The sequence below is a fragment of the Orbicella faveolata genome, unplaced genomic scaffold (genome assembly GCF_042242905.1).
Source record: "Orbicella faveolata isolate gen_17 unplaced genomic scaffold, um_ofav_v1 contig_36, whole genome shotgun sequence".
NCBI lineage: Eukaryota > Metazoa > Cnidaria > Anthozoa > Scleractinia > Merulinidae > Orbicella > Orbicella faveolata.
Genome location: NW_028301565.1, coordinates 12,667,500 through 12,686,098, shown reverse-complemented (window position 1 = coordinate 12,686,098; position 18,599 = coordinate 12,667,500). Strand labels below are relative to the sequence as shown.

The 18,599-nt window shown below is 38.7% G+C and overlaps 2 protein-coding genes across 3 annotated transcripts in view; one reads left to right on the top strand and one right to left on the bottom strand.

Annotated features, from left to right (window-relative positions):
• LOC110064199 (kinesin-like protein unc-104) overlaps nt 1-8,553 on the top strand; it is a 34,327-nt gene extending 25,774 nt beyond the window's left edge. Inside the window, exons 41-55 of one of the 2 annotated variants that reach the window (XM_089274590.1) lie at nt 322-406; nt 1,590-1,761; nt 1,840-1,891; nt 2,453-2,535; nt 2,646-2,687; nt 2,937-2,995; nt 3,475-3,620; nt 3,952-4,194; nt 4,464-4,514; nt 5,221-5,315; nt 6,178-6,250; nt 6,327-6,374; nt 6,468-6,527; nt 6,803-6,927; nt 7,209-8,553. In XM_089274590.1, coding sequence (XP_089130716.1) covers nt 322-406; nt 1,590-1,761; nt 1,840-1,891; nt 2,453-2,535; nt 2,646-2,687; nt 2,937-2,995; nt 3,475-3,620; nt 3,952-4,194; nt 4,464-4,514; nt 5,221-5,315; nt 6,178-6,250; nt 6,327-6,374; nt 6,468-6,527; nt 6,803-6,927; nt 7,209-7,245 — 1,371 coding nt within the window. In that variant the 3' untranslated portion in view covers nt 7,246-8,553. Of the gene's footprint in view, nt 1-321; nt 407-1,589; nt 1,762-1,839; nt 1,892-2,452; nt 2,536-2,645; nt 2,688-2,936; nt 2,996-3,474; nt 3,621-3,951; nt 4,195-4,463; nt 4,515-5,199; nt 5,316-6,177; nt 6,251-6,326; nt 6,375-6,467; nt 6,528-6,802; nt 6,928-7,208 lie in introns of both variants that reach the window. The other variant, XM_089274589.1, reaches the window with a different exon arrangement.
• Nucleotides 8,554-9,161: 608 nt separating this feature from the next.
• LOC110064152 (protein SET-like) lies at nt 9,162-17,473 on the bottom strand. The gene is made up of 7 exons (XM_020771159.2): nt 17,117-17,473; nt 15,154-15,276; nt 13,863-13,976; nt 13,282-13,446; nt 12,814-12,891; nt 11,302-11,526; nt 9,162-10,638 (listed from the first exon to the last, which is right to left on the bottom strand). Exons 1-7 carry the CDS (start codon nt 17,366-17,368, stop codon nt 10,459-10,461), a joined length of 1,137 nt encoding a protein of 378 aa, XP_020626818.1. The 5' UTR covers nt 17,369-17,473; the 3' UTR covers nt 9,162-10,458.
• Nucleotides 17,474-18,599: the final 1,126 nt, after the last annotated feature.

Here is an 18,599-nt window from a genome sequence, read left to right as displayed (position 1 = left end):
TTCACCTCAAATAAGTCGGAATTGGAATACTAATTTTTGCTCTTGATGACGGGAATTTGGCAATGAAACAAGTTGGAGTTTTGATCGCACGGGTTTTAGGGGTTAATTTGAACAGGTATAATAACACTTTTTAGGATATGTCATCGGCACATCAGCACGAATTGTGATCGTTGAATGGATGGAAATAAGGACTTCAACATGAACGAAATTGTTAGTAAATCACTTATAGGCTTGGTAATAACCAAGAAACCACACAGCAATTTTTCTTCAGCATGATTTAGGAATGATTAACTGTTGTATTTTATATTCCTTTTTGGTCAGGGAATCCAAAGGCGCCTGGTTGTCACTATCATACACGAGAACTCCATGGATATCAGAATAAGACGAGTTATGGACCTGGTTGTTGGTAAGTTATGGCACGATGAGCCATAACCAGTGTTAAGAGTGGGCGAGCAAATAGGCTTTCCTTAACCCAATCAATGACTATTCCTCTGTGAATCTCTGTGCTTTGTCTCTCAAGTTTCTGCTTGTCAGGATGTCTTCTCAAGTTTTGGGAGGCTCCTTTTGGGTTCCTGCTCTGTTATCGGGACTTTTGAACTGTCCGATAATGGTGACGACGACACGACAATGCATTTTGCCACTACTTAATTTACGATCTGGCTGCCTCTGCACGTGGCAATTTTATGAATTAACAAATTGACGTCAGTTTTTTATGCGTCTGTCCTCTTATTAATGATAAACTGCGTCATAACATTGTCAAAGTGGCTGTGAAACCACGAGCCGGAGGCGAGTGGTTCCGCAGTAAACTTTGGCAATGTTATGCCGAAATTTATCATCAATAAGAGGACAGACGCGTAAAAAACTGATGTCAATTTGTTTTTTACCATAAGAAGACCCCAAAATGGTCAAATGCCGGGAATAAATGAGGGGAAAAGACGCCGTAAACTTGCTGTAAACAAAGATAAGTGAATTTCATTCAAAATGACGCGAACATTGTCAATAGCTTTTCTCGCTTTTCGATTGGCTACTTAAAAAATCCATAAAATATCATTGTTTAAGAAGTTGACAGTTTGAGAGCTGGAAGTTGAACTTGAAAGTTTGCATAAATTAAAATTGTATTCGTCTGTACTCTTATTGATGATAGAAATGAGCCAATCAGCGCGCGAGAAATTAGACAGATATTGTAAAAAATATGATCGACCTAACGTGCAAAAATGTAAATAATGAAACTCAGTGTTAATCTATTACACAAGCTAGCAATGTGTCCCTCAAAACTGCAGTTACTCGTTATTGTCTCTAGAACTTTGCCAGTTATTGAGAGGCGTCTTGTTCTGGAGGTTTCTGTCCGTAGTTAACTGTTAGCGTAAATGCAGACGAGAGATCGTCGTATCGCCGTAGTCATTGTCGAATTGTATGGTCACAAACAGCGCACAGTCCAAGGATTCCCTCTCCAACATCGTGCTAGTCAAAAAATAAAGAAATCAATGGCGGTATAGTCTCTTGTAAGGTTACCTTTAACTCAAGCTAGGTTTCTCATAAGTGTTGTTGTGAATTGAGCACTCATAAGATGGTAATCTATTTCCTTGTAGGTCGTGTCCGCACAACGCTTGTCCCTCCCCCTGCCGGGGAGAGTTCGCCCCACACCGTCTCTTTAAACGTGCTCTCACCTCAGGTCCAGTCCCACCCGGATGAGAACAAATGCGTGTTTAGGTTCGAAGCGGCTTGGGACTCGTCGCTTCATAACTCCATCTTACTTAACAGGTGGGCTAGACAAGTGTTGTATTATTATTGATTGAGATCAGGCATAGTCTAACCTTCGTGTTGTGTGACACTTTGCAGAGTAACACCGCCAGGGGAACTCGTGTTTGTCACCATGTCAGCATATCTTGAGGTTGGTTTTATCTGTTTTTCTGAAGGTTCATTGTTCTCATGACGTTTACTTGAAACACCGTACCACTTAGTGTGTCAAACCGCACCCAAAGTCGCAATTAGCCAATCAGAAGTCGTCTTACTGTCCTGTGACTGTCCTGATATCCTGCGATATCAAGTCTTTGACCTGATATGGCTACGATATGGTGTCACTAAGACGAATTTTGGTAGGGTAAATACCTAATCGCACGTCTTTTGGTAAGCTTCGGTAGAATATCAGGCCCGTTTGGTCTCGCCATGAGTAACTTCGCTCAACTACGTGTCGCCAAAATGCGAACCATGGCTGGACCAAACACGTCTGATATAATATATATGATATGCCGCCAAAGCATAGCAAAAAGGCACGAGACTTGCATGTAAATAAGTATCACTTAATTAGTAGAGTGTCGTTACCACTGACTTTCTCAGTGTGGTATTCTGAAAGTAACGTAAGTCGTTGCCCTCGAGTTTAACAGCCCTGGGGCAAACGTCTCGTTGATTGTTTTAAGATAAGATCTTAACAGACGAAATCCTTTTTTGGCAGCTGGAAAACTGTTGCCAAACTTCCTGTGTCTCAAAGGATATTTCTCTTTGTGTGTTTGGAAGGGATTCAAAAACTTCCTCCAGGTGAGCGCGCAGAACAGTTGGGACATGGTTTTTCTGAATTTCTTTATCACCAAGCATTACGTGATGATAAAAGGGACAGTCTGTAAACTTCTATATTGTTACCTTTGCAGATCTGTTTGGAGTTTCTTCGGCTCTTCAAAGCGTCCTGAAAAGTACGTTTACATATTTTCGTAGCTTAAGCTTTTTTGAGCTTTTTTTTGTTTTTTTTTTTGTTTTTATCTTTATATTATGTTATTTAGACAGGACCCCTTTGATAACAGTACTCTTGCACCGAAGGGCTATCCTGTATAAATATTCGTTATTATTATTATTATTATTATTATTATTATTATTATTATTATTATTTATACTTCGGAAGTTTCATATTGTTAACATTTAGTGTTGTTTTCCTTGTTTTCTAGTGACAAGCTCAGTGATATATTTGAACTTGTTTATCATCCTGCTGATGAGCACGGACAGTGTAAGTAAAGTTTCCATGGTTCGTAATACAGTTCGATATAAAAATTGTACTCGCGGCAAGTTGTTTCTTGATCATGTTATGAACGTAACTCAAATATGAAAACTACATCAGAAATTTGATGTTGAATTTTCCTTGTCTCGAAGAAAAAATAAATGTTAATGATGTCCTATTTGTACCGAAAAAAGATTAATAAAACGTCCCTAGCGTGACGGCAGCGTTTTGTTCTTGGTTTTATTGAGAAACAGTTTCCCGCCTTTTCGCCAGAAGTTCAGATAGCTAGGAAAATGGGTTAGTTCTTGACGTAGAAAGTTCATTTTAAGGTAATTGTGCTTTTCTTGGGTGCTTTCTGTGATCGGACTGAAAAAGACCAAATTCACTTTATCACGTCTTATGTAATCCTGTGCAAATTTTCCAAGTACAGCAACCTTTTAACATTTGCAATCTTTTCTGTTCTATGTGCGTTTTTTTTTTTTCATTAGTGATGAAAACAAAGAGAAGAGTGGTGATGGACACCTCTAGCATTTATGTGAGAGGAGAGGAAAACTTAGGAGAGTGGAAACCCAGGGGGATATCACTCATTGATGAACATCAGGCACATTTAGACAAACTGGAGCGAATCCAGGAGGTAAAAGACTACTGTATACAGGCATGGAATGCGTACATCACGTTCACTAATTTCGTCCCTGGTAAACGGTGGAACCTCTCTTTCTGTTTCCCCAAAGAGTCAAACGAGGGTACCGAGGTTTAATTGCTGTTCACAAGACGAAGCAAGGGGAACTGATAAAATCCAACAACGTCTGGTATCTTGCTGGGGATCCAGCTTTTGGTTGATTAGGTCTTTACGGAATTCATAACTGCCTTTTAAGGCATTTGCTATTTCGTCAGTCCAACTGAACCTTTGATAGTACCGCTAGTATGTGACGCGCTTTTTGATCTGCAATCTCTTCTGTTTACAGGTGGGTAAAGCTCGTCATATCCTGTGTCTCGGCGAGAAGCTCATGTCCTCTGACCGTCCTGACACGGTGCTTGTAGATCCGGGCATTTTCTCCGCCGGCAGTGAATGTTCCAGCCGGAGTAGCCTCGGCTCTATTTCGTTGTCCTCGTCGTTTCTATCAATAGCTTCTATTCCTGCCGGGAAACCGCTGCGTTTTACGAGGGACGTGGACCCAGTGAAAGTGAAAGAAACTTTGTTAAAGAAGGTAAATCTATCATAAAACCGTATGCGAATGTTTTGAATATGCATGGTCTTCTCAGAAAACTTGAAAGATTTATTGCGGATCCCTTTTTTCAAGTAACGAGTCGAGTCACTTTTTAGGGTTACGTTTTAGGGTGGAACTCATCAGTCTTCAAGAACTGACTGGACTTGTAATGTCCAGACGAAGCCCATTCAGCCAAGCATTTCCTTGTTTTAAAACAAACTAAGAGCTAAATGGGTGTTTTCACTCTTTTTTTTTCTGTTACCTTTCAGTGTCTTGGTCTCTTAACTTGGAAAAAAGACTTGAGCGAGGTTAAAACTTTGGTGAGTGAATTCCACTTAACAAGTGCGTGCCTTTTGATTCATGCAGTTGACAAATGTTAGGTTCTAGAGCTTTGCTTTTCAATGAACTTTGTTTCATGGCGAACTGTAAAGTTATGGAGAGTTTCAAAGTTGCGAGCTAGGTCATTAAGACTCTGTTTTGTATCTTCACTTTTGTTCAGAAGGAGTGTTCATAACTTTGTTTTAAGTATGTTATTTTAAGTTGTGCTAGCGTCCTGCCCTCTCGTGTTGCTTTAAAAGCCGGCTTGTAGGAACTTAGTGGTTTAGGAACCTGCTAGCAGAAATTTGCCATTTTAATACCAAAAATATAAGAGCCTGTTTAGCCAAGCAAGATAGAGGAGGTTCTAATATGCGAGTTACAGCTGAGTTATGATAAACATTTCAACCAATGAGTGTGACTTTGAGATTGCAAATTTGTATTACGAGAAGAAAACATTATACAGTAGTGAAAAAATCAACAATTATATCTCCTTCATTCAAAATACGAATTAATTAAGAACCTACTTAGCCTAAAATTGCCAGGTACTACCACAAAATACAAGAACCTATTTTGCCAGCTTCTTACACGCAGGTTTTTACTGTAACCGGTATGTTACATAGACTACTTAGCTGGCCGAAATGTTCCTGTAATAAGGTTGTTTTGTTTGTAAAATGCAACGTTCTTCAGAGTCCAGCTTCATCATTACAGGGAGGTGCGACTGCGTTGGGAACCCAGCGGAATGAGGATGAAGGAGAATCTAGAGTGGAGTATTACGTACCAGAGGTGGAGCTTGTCAGAAAGAAGTAAGACTAACAACTTGTAATTTTCCCGAATGCATTCTCCTTCGGGTCCCTACTTATTTCGCATCCTGAAAATAGTTGGGAGAATTTGTTCACGTATCAAAACGATCATCGTTTTGACCAATCTCGTTCCCAGAGTCTTCGTTCCCCTTGACCAGCGGTCGGAAAACGAGAGCTCTGGGAGCAACAATTTCAGGCATGCGCCATAGATGCAGACTGGATGGGCAGAATCACCAGAATTCGGTTATTTCAAAATGGTTGCTCCCAGAGCTCTCGTTTTCCGACCGCTGGTCAAGGGGAACGAAGACTCTGGGAACAAGATTGCGTTTTGACCCAACATTTCGAATAGTCCTTTTCTGAGTTGCGTTTTGCTTCTGTGTCCGAAACCATTCTTATGAAAATGTGTTTCCCTTGCAGGTTCATTTTCATGCAAATGAAACTCATTTCCCTATGAAAGGTTTTGCACTAGGACTCGTTTTGAAACAGAGGCATAAGGTAACTCGGAAATGGTCTATTATCCAGCCCCAGGTTACGCTCGACATGATAGTCAGGCTGGTAAAACATGGCGCTGTCCACAGCAGAAAAGCCATGTCTATTGAGATGAAGGGGATTCTAGGTGAAAGACGCTACCTTGTAGGTTACCACATCGGTTTGATAGGATTAATGTAACGGTATTTTTAATCGTTGTCTCCATATATTTCAAATCTATTAACTTCTCATCGAAAATTCTTGAAATGTTTCTAGCACCTTCCTCTAGAAACAAAGGGTGGTCATAACTTTAGGATGTCACAAACCTGATAACTGCAGCATTCTTGTGTTATCTACCGACCTAACATGATTTTATCCTAAAATCTGTGCCCCACAGCCCGGTAATAAGTAAACGAGGGTATCTTCATATCATGGACGACTGCAGCTGTAGGTGGAGCAAATGTTATGTGGTGAGTGTAAAACCTCCTTCTTCGCCCCTCGATACACTTTCCTGTGTGTTTTTAATTGCATTTTATGTTCTCCTAGATTGTTAGAAAGCCTTACGTCCTTCTTTATCGCCAGGAAGGTGATCCGGTAAGCTTAGATTCAACAAAACGTGTCTTTCCTTAAAGGTTGTTCAAGTGAGATTTCTTGAATTTTTTTAACTTTCGTTCTTTTCGGTTTTAGGTTGAACAATTTTTAATCAATCTGAAGCATTCCAAAGTGGAGTGTCCTGAGTATTTTGTGGTGAGATATTTTATAGTGCTTAGGCTATTCTAGGGTATTACGACAAAGTGACTCAGTTTTAAGTTCTTTGATTTTGTTATCGTTTGCCAAAGTAACCATAGTCTAAGAAATAAGTGTTCACGGTGGTCGCAGAAAGTAACAATTAGGTTAGAACTGTGACTGTTTATATCAATCATTTTCATTTTACAGAATTCATTTTACAGGATTGTTGTTCATTCTCGGTGTAACCTTCGATTTGTACTCTAAAGTGTTTAACGGTTTTGCATCCATTGCAGACGTTTAGTGTTTTCTCAATCCGCACAAGACATTGTAGATTTCTAGTACGAACAACAACAGAGAAAGAGGAAGATACATATGACTGGCTGTACGCACTTGACCCTCTGTTAGTTGGCAGCATAAGGTATGATATGTTTTATTACAGGGTGAGAGATTTGTGAAATGCGATTCGTTCAGGACGGAGTTATTCTGACAAAATAGTAGTTTAACAGATGGACGCTTTCTGTGGATTCATTTTCTGTTGTAAATGAGGTTCTATCTTACTACTAGGGATCATTCTCGGTGATCTTTGTACGCATGTTATTAACCCTGAGTAGTCCAATCAATACACCAAACTTGTGGTAGATTTTTGTCCACCTCCATGTTGGTCTTGTGCTAAACGTTGTGGTTCGCCTTTCTTCTCAGGTCAAGAAGAGGAAGCTTAAAACAGGGACACAATTAAAGGGTGCGGATCCGTAAAGAGCAAAGGAACAAGGTGTTTCCTTCGGATTTGCTTGAAAATCTAATAAACTTCCTCACAGACATAAGGATGTTAAAATCAAAGGCATCTGTACTACGAGAATGCATAATTTGTATAATTTAACATAATTTATGTAATAATTAATGTATATAGTATAAGGAATACAAAGGTTGGATTAGATTAATTTTAAATTTTAAATGGTATAGTTAGTAATCACTATTAATATATTAAGTTAAAATGTAGAGTATTTTTCAGTGCTCTTAATGTAAAATTTCTAAATATTTGTGGCGTTTCAAGATAATGAGCAAGCAAATGTCCACACTGGTACGATTTTAGATCTTTTGGTAACTATCTTCCCTTTGATTTGCTATTTCTTACAAACTGTATCAGTTAGCTATAGTGTATTTGTTCCATAATAGCACGTGATTGTGAGCGAGGAATCAAACAAGTTCTTGATGTTGCTCTAGCGAGTTTTAGAATATTCCGTCAATGGTATCACCTCAGAGAGGTCCTCAGAGGCCTTCAACGGTGAGAAGTATTTATTTTCAGTGAATATTTACAACAAATAGCCATTTACTTATTTTTCGACGATGGGGTAACGTGGGATATGGGATCTATGTGTTTTTAGAAGGGGCTCTTTAAAATCAATTAGTATTTTTAATGATGAATGACAATATTTTGGGTCGATTGTAGCGTTTCATGGCTTACTATCGAAACTTTAGCTGGTTTACCTTAAGAACTGCCATTTGCGGTATGAAGCATGTCTCTGTATTTCAAGACAGTTGAAATACGTTAGTAGTAGTTGTAGAGACACAAGTGTTGTCTGTGTAATTCGCGAGGTGTCCTTATGAATTGGTGTCTGTCTATCCACAAAGGCCGGTACGACGTTATCGTAAATTGAAAGTGTCACCTTAACTAAATTGAAACTTTTCAACGATACCAAGAACGCGACATTGGCGGTGTACAACTTTAACTTTCCTCAAAACTGGGAAGGCGGAGGTTTCACATCTTGATGTTCGGAGGATCTCTTTGAAATCGTTAAAATGTCAGCGTTTAGTAACGTTTTTAAGTTTGCATGGATGGACAAGTTCTTCAATTAGATCCAATTTTCAAGGAGAAACTGAGTGTTTTCTTAATGTGTAAAAATACTTTTATTTACTTACGTTCTTCATTTTTAAGTTTTTTTCATATGTAAGTGTAAAAAAAAGCCTCGTTACTGTATTTCTTTGTTTACTTTTGCTATTTTTAAAGTGTAATTTCTTTCAGAGAAATAAAGTGGGTTCTGTTTAAGGCCTTGTTTGGTAGGAGGCTACGAATTTTGTGAAAACGGTTTAAAACACCACCACAATCGCAAATAGGAAGGAGGAAAACCTTCCCAAGGCAGATATAAAGAAAGCTTGATAACATACGCTCAATAAATTTTTACCTGATAAGATACCTTGCTTAAATGAGCTATAGTGAGCTTGAAAATATCATGTCTGATCGATCTTGTCTGTCAGTGGCCGCGTTATTTTTAGAATTCATCTGCATTCTGTCCTGAGCGCCCAAACGAGAGTAAAATCCCAAATTGAGTTCTGGTGACGAGGCAAATGACTATTAGTTGTCTGTAAACTATAAGGTTTAATGTAAAATGGATCACTTGAACAAAACATGAAAGCTCGGTAGAAAATATAAAGGTTTCCCACATAAGGTTTCCATTCTCCGTATTTTGCTGTTGAATTTTTCTGTTAATTGCTCACCTCGCATAAAGCAAAAAACGAAATCGTGTCTTGCACTTGATTGTGGTACTTGCAGTTCCCGTTAAAATTAGGCCATGGGATGCTATGTGGGCTTTTGGTGGAAATGTTTCAGGCATAATGAGAAAACTCTTTGAGACGCACAACAAAACTCGTATGCAGTTGTATTAAAACCTTCAGTTTTATTTTAAATCAATAAAAGTATACAATAAGTTATGGCAATCACACGATGCCAGTGCCGCGTGTATAACTCTGTTAGGTATTCACATTAGTGTTATGAATATCGTGCTCCGGAAATGACTTAAGGGAAACAGCTCAGAATAGCGAAAACCCACCAGACAGCAACTAAGAGTTATTCAATTCAAAATCCCGAGAGAATTTCGGGCTTTGAGTTAACAATGCTTTATAACTCGAGAGCCAGAAAACATTGCCAAGAATGTCTTCGATGAATAGAAGGCGAGTGGTTTTGGAATAAAATAGCGAAAATAATCGTGTCTGCTTGGTTTGTACTTGCTGAACTCGAGCTGGATATAAATTGGCTGAAGAAACTCTTACAATCTACTTTAACCAATCACAGCTAACAAAACCAATCGCGATTACTATTTATAACAACTTGCTCTCAGTCACGTGTTTTCCTGCCCTCGCTTGTCGCTGGTCACATGTTTTCCCGCGCTTCTTCGTGCTTGTGATTGGTTAATTTTATTACTTGTGTAGTTCTTTTCTGATTAGTGAATAATTTTACAAAAGCCATAAGAACACTGGCCAATCTATCTGATATACTGACACTGGTCATTCTAACACTGTCTCGATAACACAAACGGCATCACTTAAAGTTATTCACGAATGTCCTAGTTTTCGTCAACGCAGGTCATCGAAATCCTTACACTGATCCGCATCCCCATACCTGGGAATTTTGAGATTACATGCGTAACCCTGGGGTAACACACATCCCCAAGATAGATTGGATGTGGGATGACAAACACATCCCTGGGATAACGAGCATTCCTGGGATGACATGTACCTCTCTCGGATAATCATCACACCTTTTATTTACACATGCCATTAACTCTGGGATGAATGTCAAGTGTTGCCTATTCAGAAATCCGCGATCAACAGAGTTAAGATTTCAGGAGGTATTAACTAGTAAGTATTTCTTTTGGGATTAACGATTCAACACAGACAGTTGGTGTGACTCGTGACTATACACAGTGCATTCGTATCACGCCAAACAGGTCACGCAAACCTCTTCAACGGAGGCAAACGTGGTGAAAAACTACATATAAAAATAGGAATTTTATAAAACAGTGAGATGTGGTTTGCTAACTCAAAACAAAAACTACGAGCGTAAGTTCTATAGTAAGGGGGAAAAGTTACTTTGGCTAGAGCGTGAAACTTAAGCATCTGCCATGTTCGTCTCAGTTCATGATATATATTAAATACACGTAAAAAGAGTAGTTCGTCATTCCGTTGTTGTCTTTTCTTCTTCTCCTTCGTCATCGTCGTCGTCTTCTCCTTCCTCACCCTCATCATCCTCGCCTTCTTCTCCCTCCTCGTCATCGTCTTGTTCAACTCCCTCGTCTTCGTCGTCGTCGTCGTCGTCGTCTTCCTCGCCCTCTGGGTCTAGAAGAACCTGATCATCCTTAAGAAGAAGACAAGACCAATACGTTCCACATTAAATGTCTTTTCCTCCTCTAATAATCCATTATAAATCATCCTCGACAGCGGGCTGATGATTTTCAAAGGGAACTGTTAATTATGACTCTCGGGCGACGAGGGCCAAGAAATGCTGTCGTTTCGCCCGAAAGTCAGTTTCGTGCAGACGGATAGTCGGTTCGTAACGACTGTCAGCTCCGTGGTCAATGGGTCAAAGAACGAGAAATGGGCATGTTGTAAGTACTTTTGTTTCATTATACCCATAATGCTGTCTTTTTCGTTCGTTTAGCTTGAAGAAAGAAAAATTAACACATCCTTCTTTGACCTCTCAGTTCGGGCGCGGGGACTTTTAGTCCGGGCGAACTGACATCGGGCGCATTGACCCGTTACTATGGCCAAGCCCCACTTAACAGTTAGTTATATTCATCGTAATTTTAATAATGGCTGATCGCAAAAAGAAAAAAAAGAAAAGGGCGGGAAGGGAAAGAAAAAGCGTCGTTCAAGACAGTTCAAGGGCGAGCAATACGGTCGACTCTGTCAACATGTGAGTCTTCAATGTAAGTCTTCAAGTCTTCACGGTTTCCTTCTCTTCCTAGCCTGCGTTGCAAGCGGACTATTTTAATAATCCAATAGCTTTTTCTACGCTTACCGCTTGCTCAGCGTCTTCATCAACATCTTCCTCCTCTTCTTCTAGCTCGTACACTACTGGTGTTTCACCTTCCTCTCCTTCCGCCAGATCTTCTTCTTCTCCCTCCTCAACAACCACTTCCTCCTCCTCTTCCTCTTCATCATCATCCTCTTCCTCCTCATCTTCTCCTTCTTCCTCGTCTCCTTCGTCGTCGTCTTCCCCGTCATCCACCACAACTACATCATCCTGTTGACAGACATGGGCCAAAGGCTTCAGATGCAATAGGACAGTAAAGGTTACTAATGCAAGTCTATCTTAAATCCTAAGTGGCTTATGAGTTATCAGGCTGGGGCATATACCTGTTTGATTAGCATTAAGCAACTACAGCTAGGATTATTCTTACTCCCCACCCCCCCTCTAGATGAGATGCCTATTTGTCACTGGATTACGCCTGCCTCAGCATTGAATTTGAAAGAGCCCATGCATACAGCTGTACACGGCAGGGTGAAGACAGGAACTGCTTGAGTAAAGTGCCCCTCTCCGAAGAGCAATGACACTGGCCAGGACTTGAACCCAGTCTGCTTAATCCTGTGTCCAGAATAATGATTTCTACACAGACTTTCAAAGGATCGTTGCCTGTTATGCCACATGCACAAGGATGATCTTGTAGTAAAAACCTATGTAACTGGGAAAATACTAAAAGTGCTAGGTATTCAATCAATCAGTCAAACAATCAATTGATCAGTCAATAGACCTCTTTAGCTTGGCCAGTTTGTTGCCCCATTTCATACTATGTGATGGCGCTCTTGAGAATTCTTGCTTTCAAATTTTCAAACAGTTATGTGTATATGAATGAGTAATAATTTTAGATGGATAAAAGAACAATTTTCTAGAAATTAAAAGATCACATGCCACACAACCCCCAGCAGACCCCACACCACTGCGCATGTCCAAAACAGGGGAAGGCTGCTGACCAGCATTGTTTCGCGTTTAACTTAGCTTAAATTACATTTAACCACAATGGGAAAACAAATCACCCAAGTTGGAAAGGTCTATCGAGTAATACTGTGCACTGTAGCATAAAAACATTGAATAATTTAGCTAATAATTTATTATTAATTGATCTACTTACTACTCAGATGAGTAGTGAGTAGATTCTGTAATAATTCAAGAACCTGCATTGCAGAGTGTATCATTCTGCTTATTTTAGGAGGTGAGGAGGACCATACAGGTATACAAATATTTGTGCACAGAACACTTTCAGTGGTGAACTGGTTTTTGTAAGTGACAAAATTTAATGTTGAGGGTCGAAGCAAGGAAATTCCAGAAATTCTCTTGCCCTGTTTATAAGAAATAAAGGGAGACTAGCATCTTACACTAAGCAGGCTGTGGTTGTAAGTTCAAGGCACTTTGCACTCAGAATGTGCTGACACACACTGGAAATGATAAATGGAGGAGACCGAGACTTAGCAGAATTTTTTTTCAATATTAAATGCATATTAAGCTATTCTCAACAGCATATACATTAACTACCTGATCCTCTGACTCATCCTCGTCAATATCCTCTTCATCTTCCTCATTCTCTTCCTGAAGTCCACTATTTGAAGTTCCCTAGAATATGTCGGCAACCATTCTTAATCATTTTACCCTAAGACACTTCATACTGACACAGGAAGCAAACTATTACTATCATTAATTCTTTTTTTACTGTAGTCTAGTACAAAGTAATATGAGGCATAGTTTACTGAAAGCAGTGTTCGATGCATTGTGTCAGGTTTTGAGAAAATACTTCTGACAACAGGTTATGAAACAATTTGAAATTTACCTTCAAGTGCGACAAGACGTTTTAAAATCTACCTCAGGACATCACTTAAATATATCATTTTGTTGCAAGAGATAAATTTTAAACTTGGCTTGTCACTTCTTTGATGAAGAACAAGCACGACAGTCTACTTTGTTAATTTATCTTACATGAACTACTGGTCACACTACACAACATACCAAGAAATACTGAAGAGGGTTTGGCCATATTTCATCTTTAATCGTTTCTCCTAACTCATCTCCAGAATCCTGGTCTGTGAACCAGCTGAAGAAACTTTGGGGTTCTTCATGGCCCCTCTTCCGTCCTTTTAACATGTTCTGTTGATTGTACCGCTGAGTCAGGTCCTGTCGTGGCATACATGTAAAACATTCAAAAAAGTGTTAGGAATGAGGCTGTACAGAAACAAATTAACAACTACACAGTCAATTACTGACTGACTGACTGACGGATGGACGGACGGACGGACGGACGGACAGACTGACTGACTGACTGACTGACTGGATGGATGGCTGGATGGATGGATGGATCAATTAATCAATCATATACTGTATCATATAGCATATAGTACAAATAATAGCCAAATCAAAATTATGAAAACTGTGCAAACTTAGTACATGGGAGAAAATGAACATCTGTATGTTAATTGGGTATAATTCCCTTGGACAATTCACAGCTGAAATTACTTAGCTTTTGTCAGTGGACTGCATTTTAATGTAGTTACGTATATTTAAACATAATTACAGGTTAGAATACTTCTTACCATTCCTGCTTTCCACTTGATGGGAGTAGCCCTGGTTGACTGGTCACAATGCTCATTAAGAATGACCTCTTTATAAAGGACTTCATTGGTAAAATATGGATTTTCTGCAAAACCCTTCAAAGATGATAGAAGAATATCACTTAGGCTTTAGTTTTAGATATTTTACAAAGGCAGCACATTATACAATGGAGCAAAAGGTGACACAGTAATAAAAACAAACAAAGGAATAGTGTGATAGTGGCATTGCAGGCTTAATATGGCACATTATTTCATGGCTTTGGGTTGTGCACACTACATGTAGAGTGTAAAGCCTCACTTATCTTCCCACAAACCTTGAGAAGAGAATCAGAGTATATGTATTGACAAAGCCTTTCTTACCTCTCAAACACCTCAAAGGTGTAATTGGGCAACATTAACATTTAAGGTAAAGGAGGAGGGCATTGGGGTCTATAGAAACTGCAAATCCATAAAAAAATCGTCCAAAACCGCAACAAAATTTGATCAAAACCAATAAATTTTCACATCCCAATTATCAAAACCCTAATCAATCTGATACAATGGTGACAAGAGGAGCATATGCATTCGTCCCAATAACTTTTGTGTTTCATGGCTTTTCAAGATCAGTGGTGGTGCTAAGATCGAAGATAAACCAGAACCCAAATAGGAAAAACCAAAAACCACATCAGATACAAATTCCAAAAACCCGCCAGTATTTTTTATGAAAATCGAAAACCAAATAATCGGAAAATCTGCAAACCACAATGAACACTAAAACCAAAAAACTGAAGCTTTTTGGTACAAAAACTGAAAAACCGATGTAAAAATAGCCAAAACTGCAAAACTGCAAATCAAAACGCCCCCCTCATTAAGATGTATGACTGTGAAGTGCAAAATACTGGCCAGTAGCTTGGGGAAAGTCCCTATGCAAAAGTTACCAAACTACAAGGTGTGATCTCCCTCCAAAGATATAATATAATATATATATCATACATATGTCGTATATTATGAAATTCTGGTAAGTCTTATAAATTGATGCCTCAGTAAATACATGTAAGCATCTCCTCTTTATATAGTTACGTTCACAAAACTGGGTTCAAGAGTATTATATTGATAGTTAAGTTTGCCGAAAGAAACACATTCAGTTAGAAAAAAAAGACATCCACATAATCAGTTAAAGAAATTTAGAAATACAACATAGCAAAGACTGTAAACAGTCCAACAAAGGAGAAAGAGTGTGCAACGAGCATTAAGAGCACCTAGGTAGGAGGCTACTCTAATTGGGAACACTTACAAACTTTATTCTGTACCCGGACTTGATGTCTTCAAACTCTTCAACTTCTAGAAATGTCATGTACTGTAGAGCTTCCTCATCCTCTTCATCAATCCACATTTGCATCTGGGGATGATTTATAAACTGTGCACCAATATGTCAAGGAAATTGTTCTTCCAGTTTTTTCTGACTATCATAATGCAGTAAACATCCACGTATAACAACCTATGATTTCAGGGTTCAGGCTGATCAAGTTCTTATTTACTGGGTGCTTAGTGAGGAATCAGCCTGAAAGTGTTCTTAAAATGTCCTTAAAATTTGTTTCAGAAATACTATACATTATACATTACTAGAGGTTTAATTAACATACGATGTTTTAATACCTATATGTACACTAAAAAAAAGTTAAAATAATAATCAAAACAACTAAATACTATCAGTAGAATTCTACTTGTATACTAATGCAAATGCTGCAATCTGATTGGCTGAGCCATTCAACACTATCAGCCATTAGTGTGCAGTGGCTAGAGTTCGTCTAGGAAATGGCAAAGTTTTTTTCATTTTTCCAAAGTTTTTGATGTAAATGAATAATTTAATTAGAAGTCTAAACGAAGGACATTTATGGTTTCTTGACATTCAAAAAAGTTGGAATTATTGAAAAAACTAATGCGCGTGCACATACAACTTCAATTTTAAATAGCAATTCAATCTGAACTATCTTTTCCAGGCGCAAAGTTTAATTATATGTCAATAAATAATTGGAAGCTGTCATTTCAAGTATATTTTAGTAAGAATTCTACTAAAACAATTAGTTTATTTGCTCTTGATTGCTATGAGGTGATAGTTGATTCGGCCTTTGGCCTCATCAACTGTGACCTCATAGAAATCTCGAGCTCATAATCTAATTGTTAATTAGTAATTTAATACCATGGTACTTTAATATGAGTGCTTCCTTATTCTGGCATCCTCTTCCTTTTTATATAAAAAACATGCTTTTTTATCAGGCTGAATATGTTACTTTATATTGGCCAACTTTCAGCTTGATGTTCTTGATCCACTTGTTCTTATATGTCTACTGCTGGCTACTGCTGTTTACTGTATTATTCTGTGTAATTTCAAGGGAAATTTGGATATCAAGTCAGAACATGAAAAAAGGAGTATGATAAATTGCATTGATTGCAAAAAATAATTGCAGCAAACTGAAACCGGCATGCATTTGTCCTTTAATGACCGAGAATGGTTATGATGGGGACTGGGCACTAGGATTGCGTTGTTCTGGTTCACCTCCATTTTGTTTCGTTAGTCAAAGTTGACTCTGCCAAAGATCACTGAAATTTCGCCTTGCATCTCCCCTGACTAATCAAAGACTTCACATTTGGCAAGGTTAGCCCGGTTGGACAAGTTCAAATACAGATTTAAAAACAAAAAGTCTACATGACTATTTTCTTCAAAAATTTAATCCCCCGTAGTTAGTTAATGGGGTACGTTAGAGTCACCTCGAAATAAAAATAGCCAAAATTAACATTGTGGTCAGAGATTACTACCCAGAAACAAGACGGGAACGCATTATCAATTCATTTTAGAAAAAAATCAACTTTAACAGATGTCTTAAACACGTTATAAGTAGGTGATCGAAATCTGTGGATAATCTTACGGGATATGATAATCTCATTGCGTTACTCGAACAGTACAAATATAAACTAGACGGGCCGTGCATTAATAATATTGTTCATTCAGTAAACTAACTTTACAAACAATCTTCTCGTGTAGAACATCTACAACGTAATAAAATTGAAATAATTAACTTAAATTCTGCTTAGTGACAGAAGATTACGAAACAATTCAATCCAAGGTAATAAATAAAGATCATCATTCAAGGCCATTAGAATGCTAAAAAGTTCCAGGCAACATGTCACAGGTCTTCAGCTGCGGATAATACAAACCTCTTTAATTTTGCTGGCATTTGTAAATATCAAAAGGATACGACCGTCATCCAGAAATTTGGTATCCTCCTTGTGAGGTCTGTTCTCTGTTCAAAGTGTGGTTTTCTTAGTCGGTTGTACTTCTGTTCAACCTTTAAAATCTCCTCGGACGCTTGCTCATTTAGCGCGTCTATTTGATTCTGCACAGCATTGATTTCTTCGATGATTTCTTGCTGATCGGAGTGCGAATTTTGTGCTCCGTCCACAGGGTCAACCTTCCTGATCTTATTTGGAGTTACACTTGGATTAGACATGATAAAATACACGACTATTTCTCCAAGCCCTCTCCAAGTTTTCGAACTTTCTTGAGTTCGGGGATGCCCGCGTTCTTCTTGTCTGATTGGGGGTGTCCGCTGACACATAGAACTGTAAAAACTGTTTTGGCGCTCTTTTAAACAAGGACAATATTTTGGAGGTCCTGATTGGGTGGCGCAGCGTTGTCAAATTTCGATAAAACAATTCAAAAATTTGAAAACTAAAAGTAATCTGTAGAAAGGTTTAGGCGATCGCCGACTTGCTTTCTGTGATGCCAAAAAGTCATGCAAATTTATCCTCTTCTTGTTTTGGTTCACTCAAGCGTTTCATCAGAACATTTCAGCCTGTTCAGCGGGTATAATCTTTCTCAGGTCTCTCGATATGATGGAATGATAATAGTAGTAGTAGTAGTAGTAGTAGTAGTAGTAGTAGTAGTAGTAGTAGTAATAATAATGATGATGATGATAATGATAGTAATAATGTCGATAATAATAATATAATAACAATGATGATTTAAAAATAAAAATAAACTTCATTAATGCCACGCCAGACATGCTGCTCAGATCGAGATCATCAGGCATGGCGAAGCGTATTTTGAATTGGGGGCGGAGATTTAAAGGCGCTCGGGTATGGGCATATTTGTAAAATTATAATTTTATGTACTTTTTGTTTGAAATTTTAGCCCCCCAGCCACCCAGGCTCCGCCGTCCCTGACCATCATCGTCATCATCATCTGCATGCTCCGTTTTAATTCGGGTGATTTAAAAGGTTACCATATTTTTCAGTCTTAAAGCTTCTGAATGATTTTGAACGTGTAGAGCGTGTTTCCAGAGTTCAGAAATTTTGCACCAAAAAATAAAAGTTTCACTGATCTGATTTCTTAAGTGAGATAATTGTTTTGAGACTCAAATCGGTACAGATGGGCATGTGATGGAAAACTGTCAAAGTCCTCCAGGGACAGGTTTCAGAGCTAAATAAATCAGCTCAGGAAACTTCACAGGCGCGGATCAACACCGGTTTCCCGTTTTGCGCAAATCGGTCACATTTTTCAGAAAGGCTCAGAAACCCAGGAAAAGGGACTTTTGGGAGTTAAAATCAAAAACAACTCCTGAGGAAACATGGCCCCGGACCCTTCTAGAAGCTTGCGCCTACGCCTTCATAGCCTGCGGGGAAGGGGAGGGAAAAGGGAAAAAACGTGCGCGCGAAGCGCGTGATGGTAGGGGACCTCCA